Raw genomic sequence first — 21,787 nt, 5'->3', positions numbered from 1 at the left:
TTTTTTAATTTTTTGTTTATGGAAAGTATAGCTTCAATTATTGTTTTTGTATTTTTTTTTTATTTGTATTTTTTTTTATTATTTTTGTTTTTTTTTTTTAAGGAAACTATAACTATAGTTTCATTAATTGTTGTTACTGTTTTATTTTAAATTTATTTTCCAATTTTTTTTTGTGGATAACATAGTTATAACTTCAATAATTGTTGTTATTATTTTATTTTAAATAATGTTATGATTATTTTATATTTTATTTGTATTATTATTTTTATTTTTTTTTGTTTTATTTTATTTGTATTATTTTTTTATTTTAATTTCTTTTGATCATTCTATATTGGATAATGTATTCAGTTTCTTTTAAAAATAATTAAAAAGTGTACATTTTAAGTTTTAATATTCAATATTGAAAACTGTAATTCCTTAAAAATCCAACAATTCAATTATAAACAATTAATTCACAACATGTGTCAGTTATTGCTTAATATAAATTTAAATTAACTTTCTATATAAAAAATTGCTGGACCTTGCCACACTTCAACAATTGCAAATACTAGTTTTCATATAGGCCTGGGTTTTCATTAATTATTTTAAGAAAATATTTATGCAAGTGTGCTTATAACTATAAATAAGTTTATTATTTTTATTTTTAATGCAAAACAACACAAACTTATGGCTCAACCTTGTATGTGTGTTTATTTTTTAAGCTTATGTGTATGTATATGGTAATTTGAACTACAAATAAACAAAAAATAAATAAAAAATGAAACGAAATTGTCTTACACATGCAAACTTAAATATATACTTATATGTATATCTATGAATATTCAAAAAAAAAAATTTAAAAAATATGTAAAATAACAATTAAAATATTGATTTAATAAAAAGTGAGGTTAAACTGAAAACCGAACTCAATTAATTTGACATTTTTGCAAGCCATACAAATGTTTTTCACATAACTGTAACTATTACGTACTAATGAGCTCTTTTCTTGTGTTTTATATTAATTTTAGGCACCTCCGATGGCTATTGGACTATCTTGGAAACCGTACCGTATTCGTTGCAGAACACCGCCACCAATGCGACCGGCACCATTTCCAGTGTGGCGAACACACAATTGCCGGTGCATCATCACCAAGCGCTGCACCACCACCACCAACAGCAGGACGAGGGCAACTCCAGCGAGACCAATCTCTTGGCCGGTGCCACAGTCGTGGTCGAAATACCAACGGAGACGATGCGAAATGCCATCAAGTACACCATACCCGAGGCGGAACATCAGCTGCTACACACAGCGGAGAGCACGCTAGCCACCACCACCACAGGTACTAAGCAGCGCATACACATCGTCAAGGATATGCGTTTGAATCCCACCGTTACGGTGGCACAGCAGACCAACATTACAGCAACACACGTGGAACAACAGTCCGGCCGTCAGCAGCAGAGCACACAACAACAACAACAACAACATTTCACATTGAATGATTGCCTCAGCACGGGTGTGGTGGTGCAGCAGCGCCAGCAGACGACGCAACAGCAGCAAACGGAATTCATTAAAATCGACACGATCCAGGAAAAGATGATGTTGCGCAATGTTATACAGTACGAAGCGGTGGATGGTTTGCCCGCAGACACGTCGCAGGTCATCAGCGCATTGGTGGAGAGTGAGAAGAATCAACAACAACAGCAGCAACAGCAACAGGAAGTATTGCGCAACACGCGTGAACTTGAGCTGCTGGACAAGGCCACCATTGAGGCCGTTAGCGACACGGTGCTCAACGCCTTCGAGCAGCAGGAGGCGGCGGAACACATCGAGGAGCATAAGTCGCAAAATCATCATGAGGCGCAAGACAAACAGCTGTTGCCGCTCATGCGATGCCCCACTAAGATACTGACACCCGCCGCCAATGAAGCTGGTCTTCAACTGCAGTATGTGTGCAATCTGTGCGGCAAATCGTACAAAATAAAGGGCTCCTTGAAGCGTCACAAGCGCTACGAATGCGGCGTGGCACCAACGGTTGCGTGTCAATTCTGTCCACACAAATGCAAATACAAATCGGATTTGCGTAAACATATATCGCAGAAGCATGCGGGGCAAGGTGGTGAAGAGCTGTTATTGGAGCAACGTTTAAGCAGCGAATAAATTATGCGGGGCGTGGGGGTTACCAGTAAACTTTTTCAGTAGTAAAATCACATTGTATTAGTTGAAATTAATTTATATTTAGAAGTCAGTTGGAGGCTGTGGTTTTTACATACATACATATATTTACTTATTCCAGTTAAAATGCCAACTTGAAGAATCTGACTTGATTTTTTTAAATGTTCCTATTTTGTTATATAACTTCTATTGAAATTCTCAATATTTTGTGTATTTTATATAAATATTCTTTAAAATATATAATTATTTTTAATATTTTAATTCACCGATTTTAAATTCAATCGTATGAAAATGTTCCTTTTTTGTTTGTTTGTTATATAATTTTAATGTAGTTTTCGATATTTTATTTAATTGTTAATTTCAATATTTATTTGTTCATATATAATAATATTTATTATAATATATTTAATATTTATATTTTGACAATCAACCAACCAACAATAAGAGGCAATTTTTATTTATTTTTAATTAATTTTAATACAGTGTTTAATATTTATTTTTAATTTTAAATATTTAAATTTTTTAAAAGTTTTTGGTTATTTAAACTTTTTTTCGCTTAAATGAAATCTCTTCGTCCAGTTAGTGCTTCGATTTACAAATCTTAATATTACATATTTTTGCAAATTTAGTTTAAGCTTTTTAGTTTTTTTGGTATATTATATTTAATTTTATTTAATTATTATGATATTTGTGAACAAATTGATAGAATTATTTTGAGACTTATTAATTAATATATTTTTTATTTATTTTTACACTTTAAACTGTATCAATTCTTTTAAAAAGTTTCTTTTTTAGTCTTAACTTCAAAATTATACATAATTATTTGTTTTTTTAATACATTTTTTGCAATTTTAACATTTAAGCTAAACTTATATTTTTTATATATGGTTTTTTTATTTAATATATAGTTTTTTGTATTTTATTTTTTTTTGTACCTATATTATATTTTATATCTATTTTTCTAGCTCCATAAATTCTTAATAAATAAATAATAATAATAAAGTCTTAATAGACCTCCGCTGCCGTTCGAAATGTTTTTTTGTATTCACCAGTGATTATTTCAACTAATGTAAATACAAATGTAATATACCATATATTATTGTTTAATATTTAAGAAACTGTGTAATATGTAGACTGAAGTAAATTATATAATTTAAATAATACATATTAAGTAAATAAGGTAAACTTAAACAGCCAAACAAACAAACAAAACAAAAGAATATTAAAAATTAAGAATGTAAGAAGAAAATATTTTACGCGTTAATTACAACAAACACATTTTAATTAAATATACTGATGTGTGTGTTTTGAGCGTAAGTCTCCAATGCAGTAACAACTCGACAACAACAATAATCAATTGAAATTTTAATGTAAATAAGTGAAAATTCGTTGTGAAAAAGTGAAAATAGCAATTTAATGATAATCTAATATACAATACATGTATATTATGTGTATGTGTATTACTAAGTAAACGAAATTATGCAAAAACAAAACCTGAATTTATTTGTCAACTAGTTTTGTTTAGACATTTAGTTAATATATTGTAAAACTACAAAAGTCAGCATCTCATGCATTTATTTAATTATATTTATCTGAATTGAAGTGTAAACATACTTGTATTTCTTCTCGTAATAAAACTAAAATCATTAGTGTTATTAGACGAGTGTGATGTTCAAGCAGTTACAGAAATAAAAATAAAACCCTAATCGCATATTTATGTATGTAAAATCCAGTTTTCTATTCAATGTGCAGGATATGGAACGTAAATAATGTAAATATGTATGTGTATTGTTTGTTTAAATATGCAAAAAAACAATTTATGAGCGGTAAAGCTAATATTTATCTCTCTTTTGTAGGTGTGAACAGACAACTGAGGTTGTGAGCTGAGTTGAGCTTAGAGTTTTGCAAGTAAACGAAGCATCCACGTGACTGCATATTTATTGATGAGCTGACTGAAGTGAATGAACAACTGTACTTTAAGTATTTTTTTAATATTTCAAAAACAAAAAAAAAAATAATAAAAATATTGTATAATTATTTTTGTTTGTATTACTGTAGATTTTTTTATAATTTATGCATACAAATATACATATGTACTTAGTGTAACACTAGTGATCTCAGTATTCATTTTTTAACGTTTCCTCAAGAATGAAAAAGTCGTTTTTGAGTTGAAGAAACATTCGTGTTGGCAGAAAGAAATTTTTAAACTAAGAAATATTAAAAGAAAATTATTTTTTTTTTTAATATTTTGTTGTCATTTAAGTTGTAAGAAAATTGCATTTAGTGAACAAAAGACTTAAGTGCTTTGAAAATCATGTCTCTCCGTCTTAAATGGTTATATACTGTACTTTTGAAAATGAATATTTTTCAACATAAATAATAGAATTCAAGAATTTTTTTTTAGTTTTGAACTAACACTTTGCAGATTTTGCAAAATAAAATGAGCTTTTTAGGCTTCTAAATAAATATATAAACATTTTTGTATTATATATGTATGTATGTTCAAGTAAGCTAAATAAATTTGCAATAGTTATAAAATAATTAAAGAGTTTTTAATAATAAATAAGCTCTTAAGTTCAAAAAATGCAATTTATTATATGAAAATAAAGGGTTTTGGTTTTAGGTTAGATCGAAAAAACTTCTAGATTAATGTAATAATTAATGAATTTTATTTGATAATGTTGATCGAAAGAGCTTTCAAGCAAAAAAAGCTTACAAATTACAATTTATTAAATAAAAAAAAAATTGTTTTGGTTTTAGGTTAGGTTGAAAAAACTTCTAGTTGAATGTAACAATTAATGAATTTGATTTGATAATGTTGAGCGTGGAGCTTTGAATCATAAAAAGTTTATAATTAAATTTAAAATTAAAAAATCTTTGGTATTAGGTTAGGTTAAATAAAGAATAATTATTAAAAAAAAAAAATATGGTTTTATAAAGCTTTTAAGCTGAAAGCTGAGCTTTTAAATGAAATATTGAGCCTTTGTAGAAAAGTGTTAAAATTAATGCGCTTTTTACTCGATTGATGTAAACCGGTATACAGAAATTTAAAATATATGTATACTTATAATGTATATATGTAATATTAATATGTGTAATTTAATATAAATTATGTGCAAACTCTTCATTTTTTGCTTTCTTATTTATCTTTCGACATTTTCATTATTTCTACAATATTTAAAATTTTATAGTTTTTCTAAACTGCTATATTTTTTCATAGATATGTACATATATTATTTATGCAGTTGTTTATAGAAAATAATAAATAAATAAATATTTTATAAATCATAATTTTACAAATAATAAAGAGCGCTGTATTTTCTCCTCTCTTTCAGACACCATCTCCGTGGACAGCATAACGATCACATCGAGTAAGTACAATTTGCGACGCCAAACACGAAAGGACTCGACCAACTACAGCAGCGCAGCAGCAAGTAAAAACAAATTGACCACCGCAGCAGTGACCGCAGCGGAGCTACAATCATGCCACACAAACTACGACAGCAGCAGCAGCAGCAGCAGTGGCGGCTCACTTATCGAAGCACCACAGCACGCCATGAAGACCGATTTGCATGCGGCCGCCACCTGCTCGAGCGATGAGCAGGCCATCGCCAATAATCCAACCGCGCTCATAGCACTCCAACAATTGGCCTCCATTTCGTCGGTGCAATCGCTGGAGCGCATAATGCCAACTTTACGCAAAAATCTGCTCGTCAATACGGATAGTTTGTATGCAAATCGTTCGGGCAAATTGCCGCGGCAAAGTTCGAAACGTCTGTCCCAGTTCGAGACCAATCGTTGTCCGCTATGTTCGCGCGTTTATCGCTCTCAGGCTTTCCTCAATGAGCACATGCGCAAAGAGCATTCGGTTTTGATATAAACAGCCATTGAATTGTACATACAAACATACATACATACATACATATTAGCAGTTGTGCATGTGTATGTGCGCACACATACTTGCCGTGCATTGACTGTACATAACAGCTTTAATGAAGCCACTGAGCGTAATTTTAAAATTAAAAATTAAAAATTAAATAAAATTTAGTATGCATTTTTGTTTAAGGGCGTCTTTCAGAACAAATAAATATATATAAACATATGTACATATTTACATATTTTATATTGTATAACCGTTTAGACAACGTACATAGATAATAACTATTTGAAAGAAAATAATTGTTTTAAAAATCTAACAGCGCAACAATAATTTTTGTTACATACAAACATATACAAAAATTAATAAAAAATAATAAGGATTAATTAAACACAACAGCGCCCTATAAACAAAACTAAAATATTTCAACTGTCAAATAACTAACTGTACTATTATGAGATATGCAAAATTTGTTAAAAACGGAAGATTGTTCAAATTTTTTATGTTAATAATAAAAAAGAATAAATTTTATAAAATATGTTTGTACGATATTTATGTTATTAGCGTGGCAGTCAGTAGTTTATGTAACGGTTGTTTTTGACAAATTAAATAGTATATCTAGTAAAGCGCTGATATACATATACACATACATAGCATGGTTGTAAATGTATTCGTTGATTTTGGTGTTATAGATGTCTAATTAAGTTAGGTTTGAGCTGAAGTTTTTATTTTATATTTGTTTTGTGTACAATTTGATTTCAAAATACAATAATACTGCAGATGAAAGCCAAGAAAAGTGTATGTAAATAATAATAATTGTATATACATACATAATTTCGAAAATATATGCAGCATAAAATGAGTTGTTATATAATTAGAACTATATATAATATAAGTGCTGAAAATTTAATAAAAATCAAATTTTTGAAATTTCGAAATTTTCGAAGCTAAAGTTTTTCCACAGAAACTGAAAATGTTAAGTTTTTAAAAACAGCAACACTTAAATTACATACATTTATTTTTATATCCGCATATTTCGAGATAATAGGCGAAACTTTTAATATTTGTAGCATAAAATAAGTTTTATATACTTAAAAGTATATGAATGTATACGCAAAACATATATTAAATACCGCAAATCAGTAGTATGTAACGACGATATAATATAAATGCTGAAAATTTAAGAAAAAATCAAATTTTTGAAATTCGAAATTTTCGAAATTAAAATTTTTTGCACGGTAGCTGAAATTTTTAAGTTTTTTAAAAACAACAACAATTAATTTACATACATGTACATATGTTTATCTCCACATATTTCGAGATAGTATGCGAAAAGCATCAGATTTGCATCATAAAATAAGTTTTTATATACTTTAAAGTATATGTTAGCAAGACCTGCATTAAGTAACGCAAATCAGTAGTATGTTGTGAAAAGATAATATATGTAAATGCTGAAAATTTAAGAAAAAACAACTTTTGGAAGTTTTGAAATTTACGAAATTAAATTTTTTTGCACAGAAACTGAAAAATTTTAAGTAACAAAGAAAGAAATAATACGAAAAACACTTATTTTTAACATTTTGGCCAAAATATAAAAACAATAAAATGCAAAATTTGAAAATACGAAAATGAAATTTTAATGAAAAACAACAAATTTTATGTATAATGCGCTGCTTATATGCCTAAACACGCTTATTTGTACACATTTTACTGTATACATACAGATATTTCAAATACAAATACATACAAACATATCTAAGTGCATACAAGCACACAATTGCCTGCATAAGGCTTTGAAAACTATTTTTCTACTTTTCCAAGTTTGGCGTTTGGCACATTCAATGCGCTGCATTACTGTAAATAGCTACACTTATAGATACATACAAACGTTCCTCGGATACATACAAAAATTAGAAAAAGGATCAACAGTCGGTTTCTTAACTTTTGCCAACTGCGCTCATGTTGGAAAATCGAAATAAAATACGGCATGCAGACCTTGCCTGCAAACGGCAATTCCCAGAAATAGCTGCAATTGTTTTCGAAATAATTTTAGTACCTACTAGCCGCAGACACAAATCGGCATTTTTTGCTTTACACATGTTTGTTTGTGTATGTGCCTGTCCTGGCCTGTGCTTGAAAACAACAAATTTGTAGGCGAAACACACTGCATGCAAAGGCTTATTTGTGCATTTGGAAAATGTAGTGAATAATCATAGACGCATGTGTATGTATACGCATGTGTATGTATATCTATCATTTTCGAAAATATGCCTCATTCGGCTGATCCTGCCGCATGGTACACTTGCAACAGGCTTCCAAAGCGTTTTTCCTGCTTGCAATTGCATGTTTATATGAACGTGTATGTATGTATGTATGGGTGCATGTATAGTATCTGTGTGTGTATAAATAAAGTATACATGTGGAAGCATGCTCAGAACTTTCTCTCTTTCTCTTATGTCGCTTTGGCAAGGATAACTTCGGCACTAAATTTTCTTTGTTATTGTTGTTCATATGTATAAATAGTAATGTGTGTGCATGTATGTATGAAAAAATCTGTTTATAGGTATTTTGCGATAAGGTCAGATGCAACAACAACAACAACAGCAGCTGTGCGCAGCGGTGCAACAGTGTGTGGACGCCAACGCCTGCGCACACACAGATTTCTAGCTAGATACTTCTACATGTATGTATGTATGTATCTATGTGTGCTTGTGATCTTTTGCTGTGCTGTGTATGTACATATATATCCTCTTGGCAGGATTGAAAATAGCTTCTGTGTTCGTCGACGCATTTCTATTTTGCCTGACCTTTTTCAAGGCACATGTTTGTGTGTAGGTATGTGAAATGCATATATGCAGGCTTTTGTATGCACACACCAATGTATATACATACATACAAAGTATAGAGCTATACTTATGAGTATATGGCAGTGCCTGTATTTCCACGAAAATCGAAGTAACGCTTAGAGAAAATTAAGTTAAATCTGTTTTTCGTAAGCGCAGTGCTGAAACAAGAGTGGTGCTGTAGCGACGCTTCTATTTATTCGTTTTGTGTATGTAGCTGTGTGCGGAAAATTATTTAAATTAACTAAAGCTTCGAGAAGCTTTAAAATTGTTGTTAATAAAATATTTTGTTAATAATTTTAATATTTCAAAATTTTGAAATTAAATAAAAATATATTTTGGTTTTAAGTGCTTATATAAAGAATGCTTTAAAGCATAATACAACACTTAAAGGCGTTAAGAAGTATTTTTAAATCAGTTAAAATATTACAATTTATTAAAAATTATTTAATTAATGTGCTTAATGTTTAAATAAAAGTGTTTTGTGTGGCAAAGTAAAAAAAAAAAACAAATAAAAAAATAAAATGCAACTAAAAGACTGCACAGTGGGCTTCTGCAAGCTACAAGTGCAAAAATAATTTGTAACAAACAGTGATTTATACAAAAATTGTGAATAAACTAATTGCTAAGGCATTTTTGTGGATAAGAAATATACAAGAAAATTCAAAGTGAGCTTAAAGCGGTTATTTTCATATAAAATAAAATATTAAATTTTCAAAAATCTAAATAATATAAAATTTATTATTAAAAAATATTTTTTTAATTAAAAGTAATATTTTTTAATTAAAAGTAATATTTTTTAATAGTAATATATAAAATTTTATATAAAAAACAATCCTGGCCAACAAAACACCAAAATTTTCCAACTTATAATAATTTAATTGCAATTAAGTAAATTGTATTCAATAAGCAAAAAAAAAATTAAGACGAAAAATCCATAAAGTAGGAAATGCATTACAAAAATAAACACACACACACATACATAGCTAGAACCAAAATCAGCGTCAAGCAGCAAATCCTTGTGTTTCAGCACTGTGCCATATACATAGATACACACACATACATACATACATGTGCTCATATCTATGTATATATACACATTCATACACATGTTATAACACCGTTCTAATCTATTCTCTTCTCTGTCTTTCTATATTTTTCTAGGTCAAGATTTAGCGTTACGTGCCAAACGAAAGTGACAACAACAACAACAACGGAAAACCGGTTTTCAATTACTTAGCAAAACTAATCTATTTTCTCTTTTGTCTCTCTTCTACACAGGAAAATTCGGACGAAATTCAGGACGAAACAACAAGCTCAAGCTCGCTACAAAAATAACATATACATATATATTTATTGCAACTGCATTTGAACTACCTGCAGGCGACAATTTACCGTAAGTTCGTAGGCATTTAAGTCTGGACGAAGTATAGCAAATTAACAACAAATCATGTGATCATACAGTTTGCACATCATGCGTAATGATTATCATCATCTAAATTGTTGTATTCATTATTACATTTAATGTAAAGAATTTGCACTTATCGATGTTAAGGAGACATAAATAAGTTAATTTTCCAGTTGTAGGACGTGTTAGCACTAACAATCATGCGAATATACCGATACTTGCTACTTGTGTTCCATAACATCCACATAACGAAGAAAAATCTAATATCACAATATTTAGACAAACAAAGAGTCACATAAATTGCAAGCATGATAATATTAAAACTTGTAACACATGTTCCACACCTCCCACATAATGGTTTCAAGTTCAGTACTGCATAACAAAGCGTGACTTAGATTACAATTCAATTCAATTACAATTCAATAATATATGAATGGATGCCAACACTTAGAACTATGTCAATATGCTTATGTTCCACAAAACATTACCACATACATATATTCCACAAGCAAAAATGAAAAATTTAAAAGTCCAATAGATTTGTAACAAAGAGTGATTAGACTCAATTGGAAAAGAGGCGTGACGGCCTCTCAAAAATATAATTGCTTCAGTAATACCGGAATGGGTCGTAGCCCTTAAAAACAATTCGACAGCGCATTCTCAACAGATTATATACATTTAATTGTTATATAGGGACCTTAAAGCAGCAACCTGATATTATATTACATTGTACAACACTCAGCTGGGTTTGGACCAAACTATTTGTTTTTCACGAGATTAAGTCATAAGTAAAAAAGTGTTTTCTTCGTTTTTCGAAGTTAGACTCCAAAATCGAAATATTTGGATTCGAAGTTCGAATTTTTTTTTTTTTATAATTATTACGGCATATACATATGTAGTTAATTACAGGATATAGCTACTAAAAAATCCAAAATATGTATATAATCTAAATTTTCTTCTTAATTCAATGGTATATAAAACTTTTTCGTCAAGCTTATATGACAGTTGTTATAAGGGATCCAATATTTATATATTTTATACAATACAATTTTTTTTTTGCAGATCAAACTTTGACCCTTCATAGCATTTGTCATATAAGCGTGACCAAACAAGTTTATACACCCATGAATTAAGAGGAAATTGTAAATTATATCCATACTTTGAATTTTTTAGAGGCAGTAGTAGGATATATCCTATAATTAATAATATTGTTTTGAAAAGTCCATTTTCGAACTTCGAATACAAATAATTCGATTTTGGAGGCTAACTTCGAAAATCGGAGAACACAATTTCTTACATATGACTCAATCTCCTGGATAAAAATAGTTTGATTCAATACCCAGATTTTGTCATATAGTGTTATGAATACAATATTATAATATTTTATTTTTTATCTCTGACCATTGTTACTGTTATTAATACTATTATTTCTATAATTAGTAATTGAATAACAACATATATACAAATTTATATTTTATTGTTTATATTTGTTGTATATATTTGTATATATTTTTTTCAATTTCTAGGTCGCTGCTTTTTCAATAGCAAGCAGATACTCCTAATGTTATACAAATTTCTGTTATATTTCAAATATTTTATTTTTACTTTATAATTGATTTGTTTATAATATTTTTTTTAAATGCATAATCACAAAACTTATATAAAACATCAATTTATAATTTAAAATATTATATTTTATTTTATTTTTTACAAAAACACCAAAATGCATTCGTTTCAGATTACACTGTACTACAAAATATATTAAATTGACAAAAAATCATCACATTGTTGTTTTCTTTTCATTTAAGTCATTAATACATTTATTTTTAAAATATATTATAAATTTTATTTAACAAATTAATTTATATTATATTTTTTAAAAATATTTTTTTATTTATTGCATGCATTTAATGTTTATAAATTATAATATTATTTTTTTGTGTGTAAAATTTTGTTTTTTTAGCTGGATATATTTTTTTACCTCAGTAAACATTTATTTTTAATTAGATGCATGTTAAATTACACCTAACATACAAAATTCAACTCACTTTCACACAGCATTAATTTCATTTTACATTTAAATATATCACTAAATTTATTAAAAACTAACACCCAAACAAATTTTTTAATCACACAATTTGCGCATTTCAGATTTCAGCCGTCAACCGTCGCAGCCACACAAGGAGAACACCTCGCCACAAGGCATCTTGATACAGAAGACATGTCAGCGTTCAATACTCAACACAAACGGCGCCAAGCGGCTCAATGTGCGCAACACCAGCACAACCATGGCGCCAGAAGTTGCAGCCCCGGGGCTGTCGCCACACACCATACCCGCCGAGCCGCCACTCAAGCGCGGTATTGTGCCACCGCAAATGAATCGAAAGAATATGTCCGTAACGGATGTCTCCGATATGCTCATCAATTTGTACAAAACAAATGTAGCTAATGCACCAAAGAACCAACAGACCACAGCTTCGAAGTTCAGACAAACTTCGCCGACCTCTGCCGAGGGACACGAGCCGTCGAGTATAGCGGCCATAGCCACCAAAGGCGCTGCCGCCGCTGTGAATGAGCCAAAAAACTTGCAAATTGATGAAATGATGACCGTTGCTAATGAACGACAACAGCAACAACAACAAGCAACCACCATGGTGGTCACGCCAGATCTTAGCGTCACCGCTGAACATGCATCATTTCATCAAGCCAACACCGAAAATGCGAATATAATGAAAGTTAACCAAAACCCAAATGTGGACAATAATACTTTGTACGGTCTTCAGGCCGGCGGAATGCCCGCAATGAGTGCCATACCGACATCGGTAGTGGTGGCACCGAATGATGAACCGCTGGATATAAAACCCGTTATAAACCCACAAACCGGACAGGTGATACCAATGTTACCCAATGCTGCACTCGGTGGTGTCGGTGCGTCGGTCATAAAGCCAGTGCCAAATATGGTCGCCGATTCCACGATGCCTTCTTTGGCACCCTTGAATAGCGCCTTGGAACGCGCGAATGCCATCAACAGCCAACATAACAATGCACAAGCTGGTGTTTTGCCTGGTGGTTGTGACGCCTTGCCACCGGCTGCCGTGCTTGCCGCTGCGCTGCTACGTGATGGCTACAACAACTTCCAACAACAATTGCGTACACAAGAGCTGTTCAAGATGAATGGCCAGGCCGATGTGAATAACGGTAATGTAGTTGATAGCAACGCTGCAAATACACTTTCCACAAAAATATTGGAGAATTTCTTACGTCAACGTCATCTGAAATCCGAAGGTGCCACAGATAATACAAACCCAAACGAATCGGATGCCGTCGATGGCGATGACGAAGATGATTCGCGCTATAACGGTTTCGATGACATACACTTGATTGAAGGCTCTAAGCCAAATTATAATAATATGAGCGGTCTTTTGCAACCGGGTGGCGCTTCGTCATCCTCACCGCATTTGACCAGCTCAAATACCGACTACATGTCGGACGATTCGCAAAAGTTCATGTTCGCCGCACAGGCATACCGTCACCTAGAATATTCACTCGGTGGTGAGAACTCCTTCGGCATGATGAGTGGCCACGAAAGCGGCAATAACGAAAATGGTACTGAAGGACCCGAACCCATATACGAGTGTCGCCATTGTGGCAAGAAGTACCGTTGGAAGTCCACATTGCGTCGTCATGAGAATGTCGAGTGCGGCGGTAAGGAGCCGTCGCATCAATGCCCCTACTGTCCGTACAAGTCGAAGCAGCGTGGCAATCTCGGCGTGCATGTGCGCAAGCATCACTCGGATTTGCCGCAATTGGCAAGCAAACGACGCTCGAAATACTCAAACAAATTGGATAGTGGCAATATTAGCGCAAATGCTTCGGATGACTCGTCCAGTAAATTGGTTATCGATTGCTCTAAATAACGGTATCATTGTTGGTACGAAAACGAAGTGTTGGCGCGTCTGCTCAGTGCGAAATTTCCAAATATTTCTTAAAACAATTGAGTGAAAAACGTTGAGTTGCAGTTTGACAGGCGCTGTCACATTATTAGAGACACTCGTATATATGTACGAAGCATTTTAATCAAAAATACGTATGAGATTCGTCGTTATACACACTCGTACATACATACATACTTACAAGCAGATATACATATATATTTGTTTTTGTAATCTATAGAAGAAGACTGTTTACGTTAAGTTTGGAGTTTACTGTGTGCTGATATTATATGCTCACATGCATACATATATTTAATTTAAACTTAAGTTAATTGCATATTTACAAACACAACCTAAAATTTATTTCTTAATTCTTTTTTACTTATTACTTATTACTTTATATTTTATATTTTAGTTTACATATACATACACATACAACATACGTGCATATCGTGTAAGTGTCGACAAACTATGTGCCTTTAGTATAAGTACTTACGTCCATGTCACTTTAGTAAGTGTTTAATTCATCTTTAATTATGCCACATATCCTGAGTTTCCATTACGCTTACCCATATGCAAGGCATCTTCAAACATTTTCTTATAAATGTAATTTCATTTATAACCTTAAACTTTTTTTGCATACAATAACTAACTTGAGAATTATAAATGGCAATTTCTCGTCGAAAATGCCAAAAAGAAAATCTATAAATACTAAACTCAAAGTAAGCTGAAAATAATGATTTTAATTTTAGAGACCAAAAACTAACCTTAAAATGCTCACTCTGGAATTTCGAAAATTCGAATTCGGCTGTTATGTCTAATTTAAGAATGTTTTATGAGCATTGAACATTTGTAGGTGAATACTAAGTTGTTTTATATTTGTATTATACAGTAAATAACATACGCAGTAGTAGAAGTTGTAATATGGACTCGTTGAAGAAGGAATATTTTTTTTATTTTTCATTCAAAAATCATAAACAATTACAATAATAATATACATATATAATAAAAATAAAAAATATAATAATAATTAAATAATAACAATAACATAAAAGTAATAAAATATTTCTTTTTTAAATTTTCACTTAAAAATAACAAAAAATTATACAAAATTACAATAATTATATATACAATAGAAATTATAATATTGATAAATAACAATAAACACAGTAAATAATAACAATAATATAAAAATAATAACATTTTTTTAATTGTCACTAAAATTAAAAAAAAAACATAAACAATTACAATAAAAATTTACCTAATAAAAATTAAAAAATATAGGAAATAATAATAATAACATAAAAAAAATAATATATTCCTTTTTTTTTAATTTTCACTTAAAAATAGCAAAAAATTAAAAAAATACAATAATTATATATACAATAAAAATCTAAAATTATAATAATGTTAAATAATACTAAAGACAGTAAATAATAACCATACAATTAAAATAATATTTTATTTTCACTTATAAGATATTTCCTTTTAAAACTTGTCACTTTAAAGTAAAAAAAATCATAATAAATTAACATATTAATATATACATATATATAACAAAATTATAAACATAATATTTAAATAAAAATAATAGTTTTCATCTAAAAATAGCAAAAAAATTTAAATCCAATAATAATATATAAAAATAAAAAAATAATAATAATAAATTTAAATTCTTCACTTCAAAATAACAAACAATTATTAGAAATAACAAAATAATAAATATAACAATGAATTATAACGATTGATAGATAACACTATACAGTTATAAAATCGATCAAACTAATTTTTTCCAAGAAATTGTGTAATATGTATAAAACGTGTATTCTCCGATTTTCGAAGTTACCCGCCAAAATCGAAATATTTGGTTTCGAAGTTCGAAAAAATGTTTTTTTTTTTTCTAATTATTTATAGAAAATATTTCGATTATATACAGATTTTGATCTTTTTAATAGCTATATCCTGTAATTAATAATAATTTGTTAAAACCTCTTTTTTCGAACTTCGAATGCAAATATTTCGGTTTTGGAGGCTAACTTCGAAAATCGAGAACAAACTTTTTTACTTATGACTCAATCTCCCGGAAAAAATTAATTTGGTCCAATACTCGGCCGAGTTTTGCACAGTGTATTCGATATAATATTTTTTTCAATTTAACAAAAAAAAAAAAATATTATAAAATATTAACAATAATAAATAATAGTAATGTTAATACAATACATTTCATAAATAATCTATAGATATTAATGAGATTTTATTATTGACACTATTTACATTATTACAAATATATTCAAATCTTTAAATGATTTTACTGATTGTCAACATTTACAAGCTTAATATTTTTTTCCTAATTGTCTGCCTAAATAACATAAAAACAAGCATGTAAAAAGTAATGCACTCGAAACCAAAGTCCATCAACTATAATGATCGGGAGTTATATAAATATATATTAAATATTAAATATTAAAAATGAGGACTTAAAAAATATATATTTAGGTTAAACGCAAGTATTATACTAATATATAAACATACATACATATATGTATACTGAAATAGTGCCGCTATATAAATTAACACATTGTCTATTAAGCGCTCAACGACTATAAATTGTTAAGTATAAACTAAAAATTATATATACATATGTATTGCATACACTAAATATATATGTATATATGTTATAACCGCTATTATTTAAACTTAAGTGATCTCTATGTAAAAATGTTGACTGAATTTTTATTATTTATTAACAACCAAGACTGAAATAGCCACTTTATGGCGCAAAAAAAAAAAAACGTTTCCATTTATACATGCATACATACATACATGTATACTGAATGTAATGCAAACATGCATTTACGCAATTTTTATTGTACGCTCCAAAATTAAAAAAAAAAACTATATGATTTTATATATCTACAAGACACTTAGGTGTATGTATCTACGACTTTAAGATTGAAAAAATACAACCAAATACATATGTAAATCTCACTAAGTTAGTATGCCGCAAATAAATATAACTTTATTGAAACATCTTTAATAAAGTGCAAAAAAAAATAATCTAGTTATTTTTAGGCGGAAATTCCATTTGTTGATATTATATAATAATTTAATTTTCACCTTCAGTTACAGAACCACTTGGAGAACCGAAACAAAAACAAGGAAGGTAAGGCTAAGTTCGGGTGCAACCGAAGATTTCATACTTTCGCAATTTACTGATGTAATTTTAAGAAGATAACACACAATCTAACCCATATATTCGACATAAAGTAAAATAGAATAACGAAAATCAACATAAAGTATATGAGGGCTGAGGTAATTCTTGAACCGATTTCACTAATTTTCACCACCAACATACACTGTATACAAGGCTATATTCTCACTTATTTTGGATAAGATATCTCACATATTAACCGAAATATGCGGAACAATTACCATCATATTTTTGAAAAACCAATAATTAGGTATATTGGAGCTACGGGGAGTTAATACCCGATTTTAACCATTTTTGGTACAGAGACACATTATTAGAAGAAAAAAGTTCCCGCTGAATTACATTAAAATATTTGAGGGCTTTACCGATATTTTCGTTGAAAAATTACCTTTAGGCACTGTAAGTTTGGTTTATATATGCGGCTTAAGTAGTTTGCGAGTTATGTACAAAAAATATATTTGGGGCGGGGCCACGCCCACTTTTCAAAAAGATTACATTCAAGTATGCCCCTCCCTAGTATGATCCTTTGTACCAAATGCCACTTTCATAACTTTATTTATGATTTAGTTATGGCACTTTATAGGTTTCCGGCTTTCGCCATTTTGTGGGCGTGGCAATGGTCCGATTTCGCCCATTTTCAATCCATGTCAAAATATCTTAATTTTTACTCAAGTTATCGCTAGCACGGACATACATCCAGATTTTCACTCGTCTCGCCTGATCATTTTGATATATATAACCCTATATCTAACTCGTTTAGTTATATGACTTACACACAAAAGTTGTTTTAACAAAACTATAATACTCTCTTAGCAACTTTGTTGCGAGTAGATCATTAGATTACTTTTTAACAATCTATTCCTTCTATTAATATTCAACTTTCTCATGCTGCTCCGGCGATATCATGCGAGTTTACCAATAATATCTCGGGTGGTACTTGATATAAACATAATTCAAGGATCTCAACAAGGTCTTGTCTTTCCATGAGTGTGGGACTCAACTCAAATAGCATTTTTTAACTGCGGTGGGAGATAGACTAGAAAATTTATAAAGCAATCGACCCACTCTGTAACTCACTGTCTTCATGAAGATTTCATTAAAATTCGCATTTTGTGACCGCTGCCGAATATAAACAATTTTTGTTACGACATTAATGTACATACACGATATAAAAAATACATGATATTTTGCTTCTAGCTGATTTAATAGTATTTACAAACACACTGTTTATAAGTTACAAGGCAAAGGTATACATAAAATAATACATACACAGTTTTATCTATTTAAAATTATTGGATTAACAACGTGCATTTAATGAGATTAATAAAAATGTTGTTCATTATCTGTATTTTTATGTTGGTTTATTCAAGGGCTTTACGGAATGACACATACTTTCCGGAATATATTACACGGACTGTGTTGAGATTTGTACTGTTTAACTTTCACTTATTTTCAATAGGAACATCCAATAGCAATACTAAGGAAATCCTCAAACCCGATTGTTATCGTGCCGTTTTGTTGCGAGTCACGTTGCCTAAATGCCTCAGTAAAGCGTTGAATTTGCACACAAAGTACAATAAATTGATCAACGGAGACTTCTCTATGCTCTCTTGGATCACTCTTTTTAACCAAAAATTGTATAAAATCTGGTGTGAATCTGAAGCCCATCTGGGTGAATGCTTTTTAAAGAAAGAAATAATATGTAAGCTTATATTTTGTATAATTGATATAGTAAATTTGTTTACCTTGAGTTAATTCATTTTCATCTATGTGGCCGCTGCCATCGCGATCATAGGTTTTAAATACCATTAACCATTGGTTTATGTACTCGTAAAGCTTTTCGAATTCATAAATGTCAATAGTACCGCTAGCGTCCTTATCGAACATGCCTGTAAAAGATAAGAACAATTTAAAAGTCAAGTCATTTGTGTAATTATTTCTTTTGTTAATTAATCATTATTTCGATTGAGCCCAAAGACTTAACCCTATTTTTCTTAACTCAATTTATTGTTCTTTTCCGATTACATTTCTTATTCTTAATATAATACTGACAAACATTTTTAAAAAAATTCGATTAGATCTTTAATAAACGTTAAATCACAAAATAAAATACAGTAATTTTGTTAGGGTTAAGTAAAACGTAACTTCCGGCACTGTACGATTTGTAAATAAACAAATATTAGCCTGTCTCATTCTTTCTGATTGCCCGATATTATATTATATTCAATTATTTACTTACTAATCATTAACTTGCAAGCATTATCTGAAAAGTTTTCACCACGTCCATTCACCAGTGCTGCTTTCAATTCAGTGGAATTTATTTTTCCTGAACGATCGCGGTCGACCATATTGAACCATTGCTGTGCCTGTGGCGAAACTTGGGCATTCTGTGGCGGATAGGCACCGGGCGGGGCAGAGTAAGGATTATAACCACCAGGATAATCGCCCTAAAATAATGTTAATTATTTGCACCTTTCCAACCAGAACATATATATTTGTTTACTTACACCGAAAGACATAATGTTCAATCAATTAATAATTATTTTATTTGTTTAAATTATCGGATGGACTTTGCAAATCAATTGTTTATGCCGAAAATTTCCTATATAGGGTTGCGTGCAAGTGATTAAAATTAAAACTAAAAAAAGTTGTGGAACGTATTTCGTTGAGTTGGCTGCACTCCTATTAAGCTGGGTCGGTCAAATTTAATCCGTTAATGTTATATTGTTTAAGTTAAGATTAAATGTGTTGTTTCTTCAAAACATATGAATTGTGTATATTTTATGTTGAAATTTCATTAGAAGATGTCTTCAGCAAGTAGAAATTGTGGTTCGAAAATAAGTTTTTCATTAGCATTTTAAAATATATCCTCTGAGTCAATCTGTGGTAAGTACTGCCATAATAATCGAGTGCTTAGTATTGCGCAAAAGTACCATAAACTCAAATTTTACGTTAAATACGTTGAAATCCCTTTATAAGTTTTATTCTATGATAATAATTGTTATAATATTCTCATTAGATTAATGAAAAAGTGAGATAATCAAATTGTACTGGGTAAATGTTAATAATTTTGATGTCATGAAAAGTAAAAATCGATTAAATCTTAATTTTGTGTTAGATTTGATTTGACGATTGCTATAACACATCACTAATTCTCTCATTTGTACCACAACTTGTAAACCGCATCAAAACTTATATTACTACTTTTGTTAGTGTCTGTTAATTGTTTGTAAATATGGCAAATTTTGTTAATTTAGAAGTGTTTTCCAACTACCAGAAGTACATCGACAATGAACAGGAAATTCGTGAGGTGAGAGCAACAAATTCCCATTAATATTTTCTGCTTGAACTTACAAACATTCGGTATTTTGCAGAATATCAGAGTAAAAGTGCGAGAAATCGAGCATTTGGCCAAAGAAGCTACAATCCAACTTCAAGTGATTCATTCAGATTTAACAAAGAGTAATTATGCGTATGTGCAAACTAAAGAGAGTTCTCTATAAACATATTTTCTTTACAGTTGATAGTGCATGCCAAGCGGCGCGTAAACAGATAGCATTATGTGCCGATGTCTACAAACAATTGTCAGAGCTCATTCCCGCCGGGCAGTATTACCGGTAAGGAAAATGGCAGACATATATAACAATTTTATAGATATTTCTTTATGCAAAATAAATAATAATTTTATATGTAATAATTCTAGTTACTCAGATCACTGGACATACATAACACAGCGTCTGGTCTTTTTAATTGCAATGGTTATATATTTAGAGGCCGGTTTTCTGGTAAAACGTGAGACCGTAGCTGAAATGTTGGGCTGTAAGTACAGTGATTAGTACTATATATTGAAATCATAAATATTTGTTCATATTTTCTCAAATTACCACAGTGCAAGTTAGTCACACACAAGGCTTTCATCTGGACATAGAAGACTATTTAATGGGTATTCTACAAATGGCTTCTGAACTATCACGCTTTGCCACCAACTCAGTAACCATGGGAGATTATGATCGTCCCTTGAATATTTCACATTTCATGGCAAATTTAAATTCTGGCTTTCGTCTACTAAATCTAAAAAATGATGGTTTGCGCAAGCGTTTTGATGCCTTAAAATATGACGTGAAAAAAATCGAAGAAGTTGTTTATGATATCAGTATACGTGGATTGCGCAACGAAACGGCACAATCAACAGTAGAAGATGTAGCAGAAACCAACTAATATGTTTAAGGCGTACATTTATAATTGCTACTTAATTTAATTTATGCTGATAATTAATTGGACTAAAACAAAAATAAATAAAAATGTGACTATTTGCAGTGCAAGAGAAGAGATGTGTTAACGATTTTACACAGAGACGATTAGAG

At 30.2% G+C, this 21,787-nt stretch overlaps 5 protein-coding genes across 5 annotated transcripts; 4 read left to right on the top strand and 1 right to left on the bottom strand.

The window, feature by feature from the left end:
* The first annotated feature begins 666 nt into the window (after positions 1–666).
* LOC114804258 (longitudinals lacking protein, isoforms N/O/W/X/Y) lies at positions 667–2,137 on the top strand. Its single transcript, XM_054233486.1, has 2 exons — positions 667–679; positions 1,008–2,137. The coding sequence occupies exons 1-2, from the start codon at positions 667–669 to the stop codon at positions 2,135–2,137; spliced, it is 1,143 nt and encodes a 380-aa protein (XP_054089461.1).
* A 1,047-nt stretch (positions 2,138–3,184) lies between these two features.
* LOC128922700 (uncharacterized) lies at positions 3,185–6,903 on the top strand. Its single transcript, XM_054234155.1, has 2 exons — positions 3,185–4,123; positions 5,488–6,903. Exons 1-2 carry the CDS (start codon positions 4,114–4,116, stop codon positions 6,030–6,032), a joined length of 555 nt encoding a protein of 184 aa, XP_054090130.1. The 5' UTR covers positions 3,185–4,113; the 3' UTR covers positions 6,033–6,903.
* A 2,807-nt stretch (positions 6,904–9,710) lies between these two features.
* Positions 9,711–15,348, top strand: LOC114804257 (longitudinals lacking protein). The gene is made up of 2 exons (XM_029041830.2): positions 9,711–10,268; positions 12,432–15,348. The coding sequence occupies exon 2, from the start codon at positions 12,569–12,571 to the stop codon at positions 14,195–14,197; it is 1,629 nt and encodes a 542-aa protein (XP_028897663.2). The 5' UTR covers positions 9,711–10,268; positions 12,432–12,568; the 3' UTR covers positions 14,198–15,348.
* A 3,262-nt stretch (positions 15,349–18,610) lies between these two features.
* Positions 18,611–20,088, bottom strand: LOC105214510 (peflin). The gene is made up of 4 exons (XM_011187990.3): positions 19,931–20,088; positions 19,663–19,870; positions 19,169–19,312; positions 18,611–19,102 (listed from the first exon to the last, which is right to left on the bottom strand). Exons 1-4 carry the CDS (start codon positions 19,940–19,942, stop codon positions 18,876–18,878), a joined length of 591 nt encoding a protein of 196 aa, XP_011186292.2. The 5' UTR covers positions 19,943–20,088; the 3' UTR covers positions 18,611–18,875.
* A 475-nt stretch (positions 20,089–20,563) lies between these two features.
* Positions 20,564–21,750, top strand: LOC105214511 (translin). The gene is made up of 5 exons (XM_011187992.3): positions 20,564–20,733; positions 20,798–20,885; positions 20,944–21,040; positions 21,127–21,242; positions 21,313–21,750. The coding sequence occupies exons 1-5, from the start codon at positions 20,659–20,661 to the stop codon at positions 21,639–21,641; spliced, it is 705 nt and encodes a 234-aa protein (XP_011186294.2). The 5' UTR covers positions 20,564–20,658; the 3' UTR covers positions 21,642–21,750.
* Positions 21,751–21,787: the final 37 nt, after the last annotated feature.

The sequence above is a fragment of the Zeugodacus cucurbitae genome, chromosome 6, assembly GCF_028554725.1.
Source record: "Zeugodacus cucurbitae isolate PBARC_wt_2022May chromosome 6, idZeuCucr1.2, whole genome shotgun sequence".
Classification (NCBI taxonomy): Eukaryota; Metazoa; Arthropoda; class Insecta; order Diptera; family Tephritidae; genus Zeugodacus; species Zeugodacus cucurbitae.
The sequence above is the reverse complement of the archived record's forward strand: the minus strand, read 5'-3'. Positions and strand labels throughout refer to the sequence as shown.

What these genes read in the sequence shown, in the direction of transcription:
- LOC114804257 (XM_029041830.2), top strand. Translation starts at nt 12,569, where the DNA reads ATGGCGCCAGAAGTTGCAGCCCCGGGGCTGTCGCCACACACCATACCC.
- LOC105214510 (XM_011187990.3), bottom strand. An exon ending in TGCTTGCAAGTTAATGATTA is followed by an intron (nt 19,313 to 19,662) that starts GTAAGTAAATAA and finishes TATCTTTTACAG; the next exon opens with GCATGTTCGATAAGGACGCT. An exon ending in TGAAAATGAATTAACTCAAG is followed by an intron (nt 19,103 to 19,168) that starts GTAAACAAATTT and finishes TTCTTTAAAAAG; the next exon opens with CATTCACCCAGATGGGCTTC.
- LOC105214511 (XM_011187992.3), top strand. Translation starts at nt 20,659, where the DNA reads ATGGCAAATTTTGTTAATTTAGAAGTGTTTTCCAACTACCAGAAGTAC. An exon ending in ATGAACAGGAAATTCGTGAG is followed by an intron (nt 20,734 to 20,797) that starts GTGAGAGCAACA and finishes GGTATTTTGCAG; the next exon opens with AATATCAGAGTAAAAGTGCG. An exon ending in CGTAGCTGAAATGTTGGGCT is followed by an intron (nt 21,243 to 21,312) that starts GTAAGTACAGTG and finishes AAATTACCACAG; the next exon opens with TGCAAGTTAGTCACACACAA.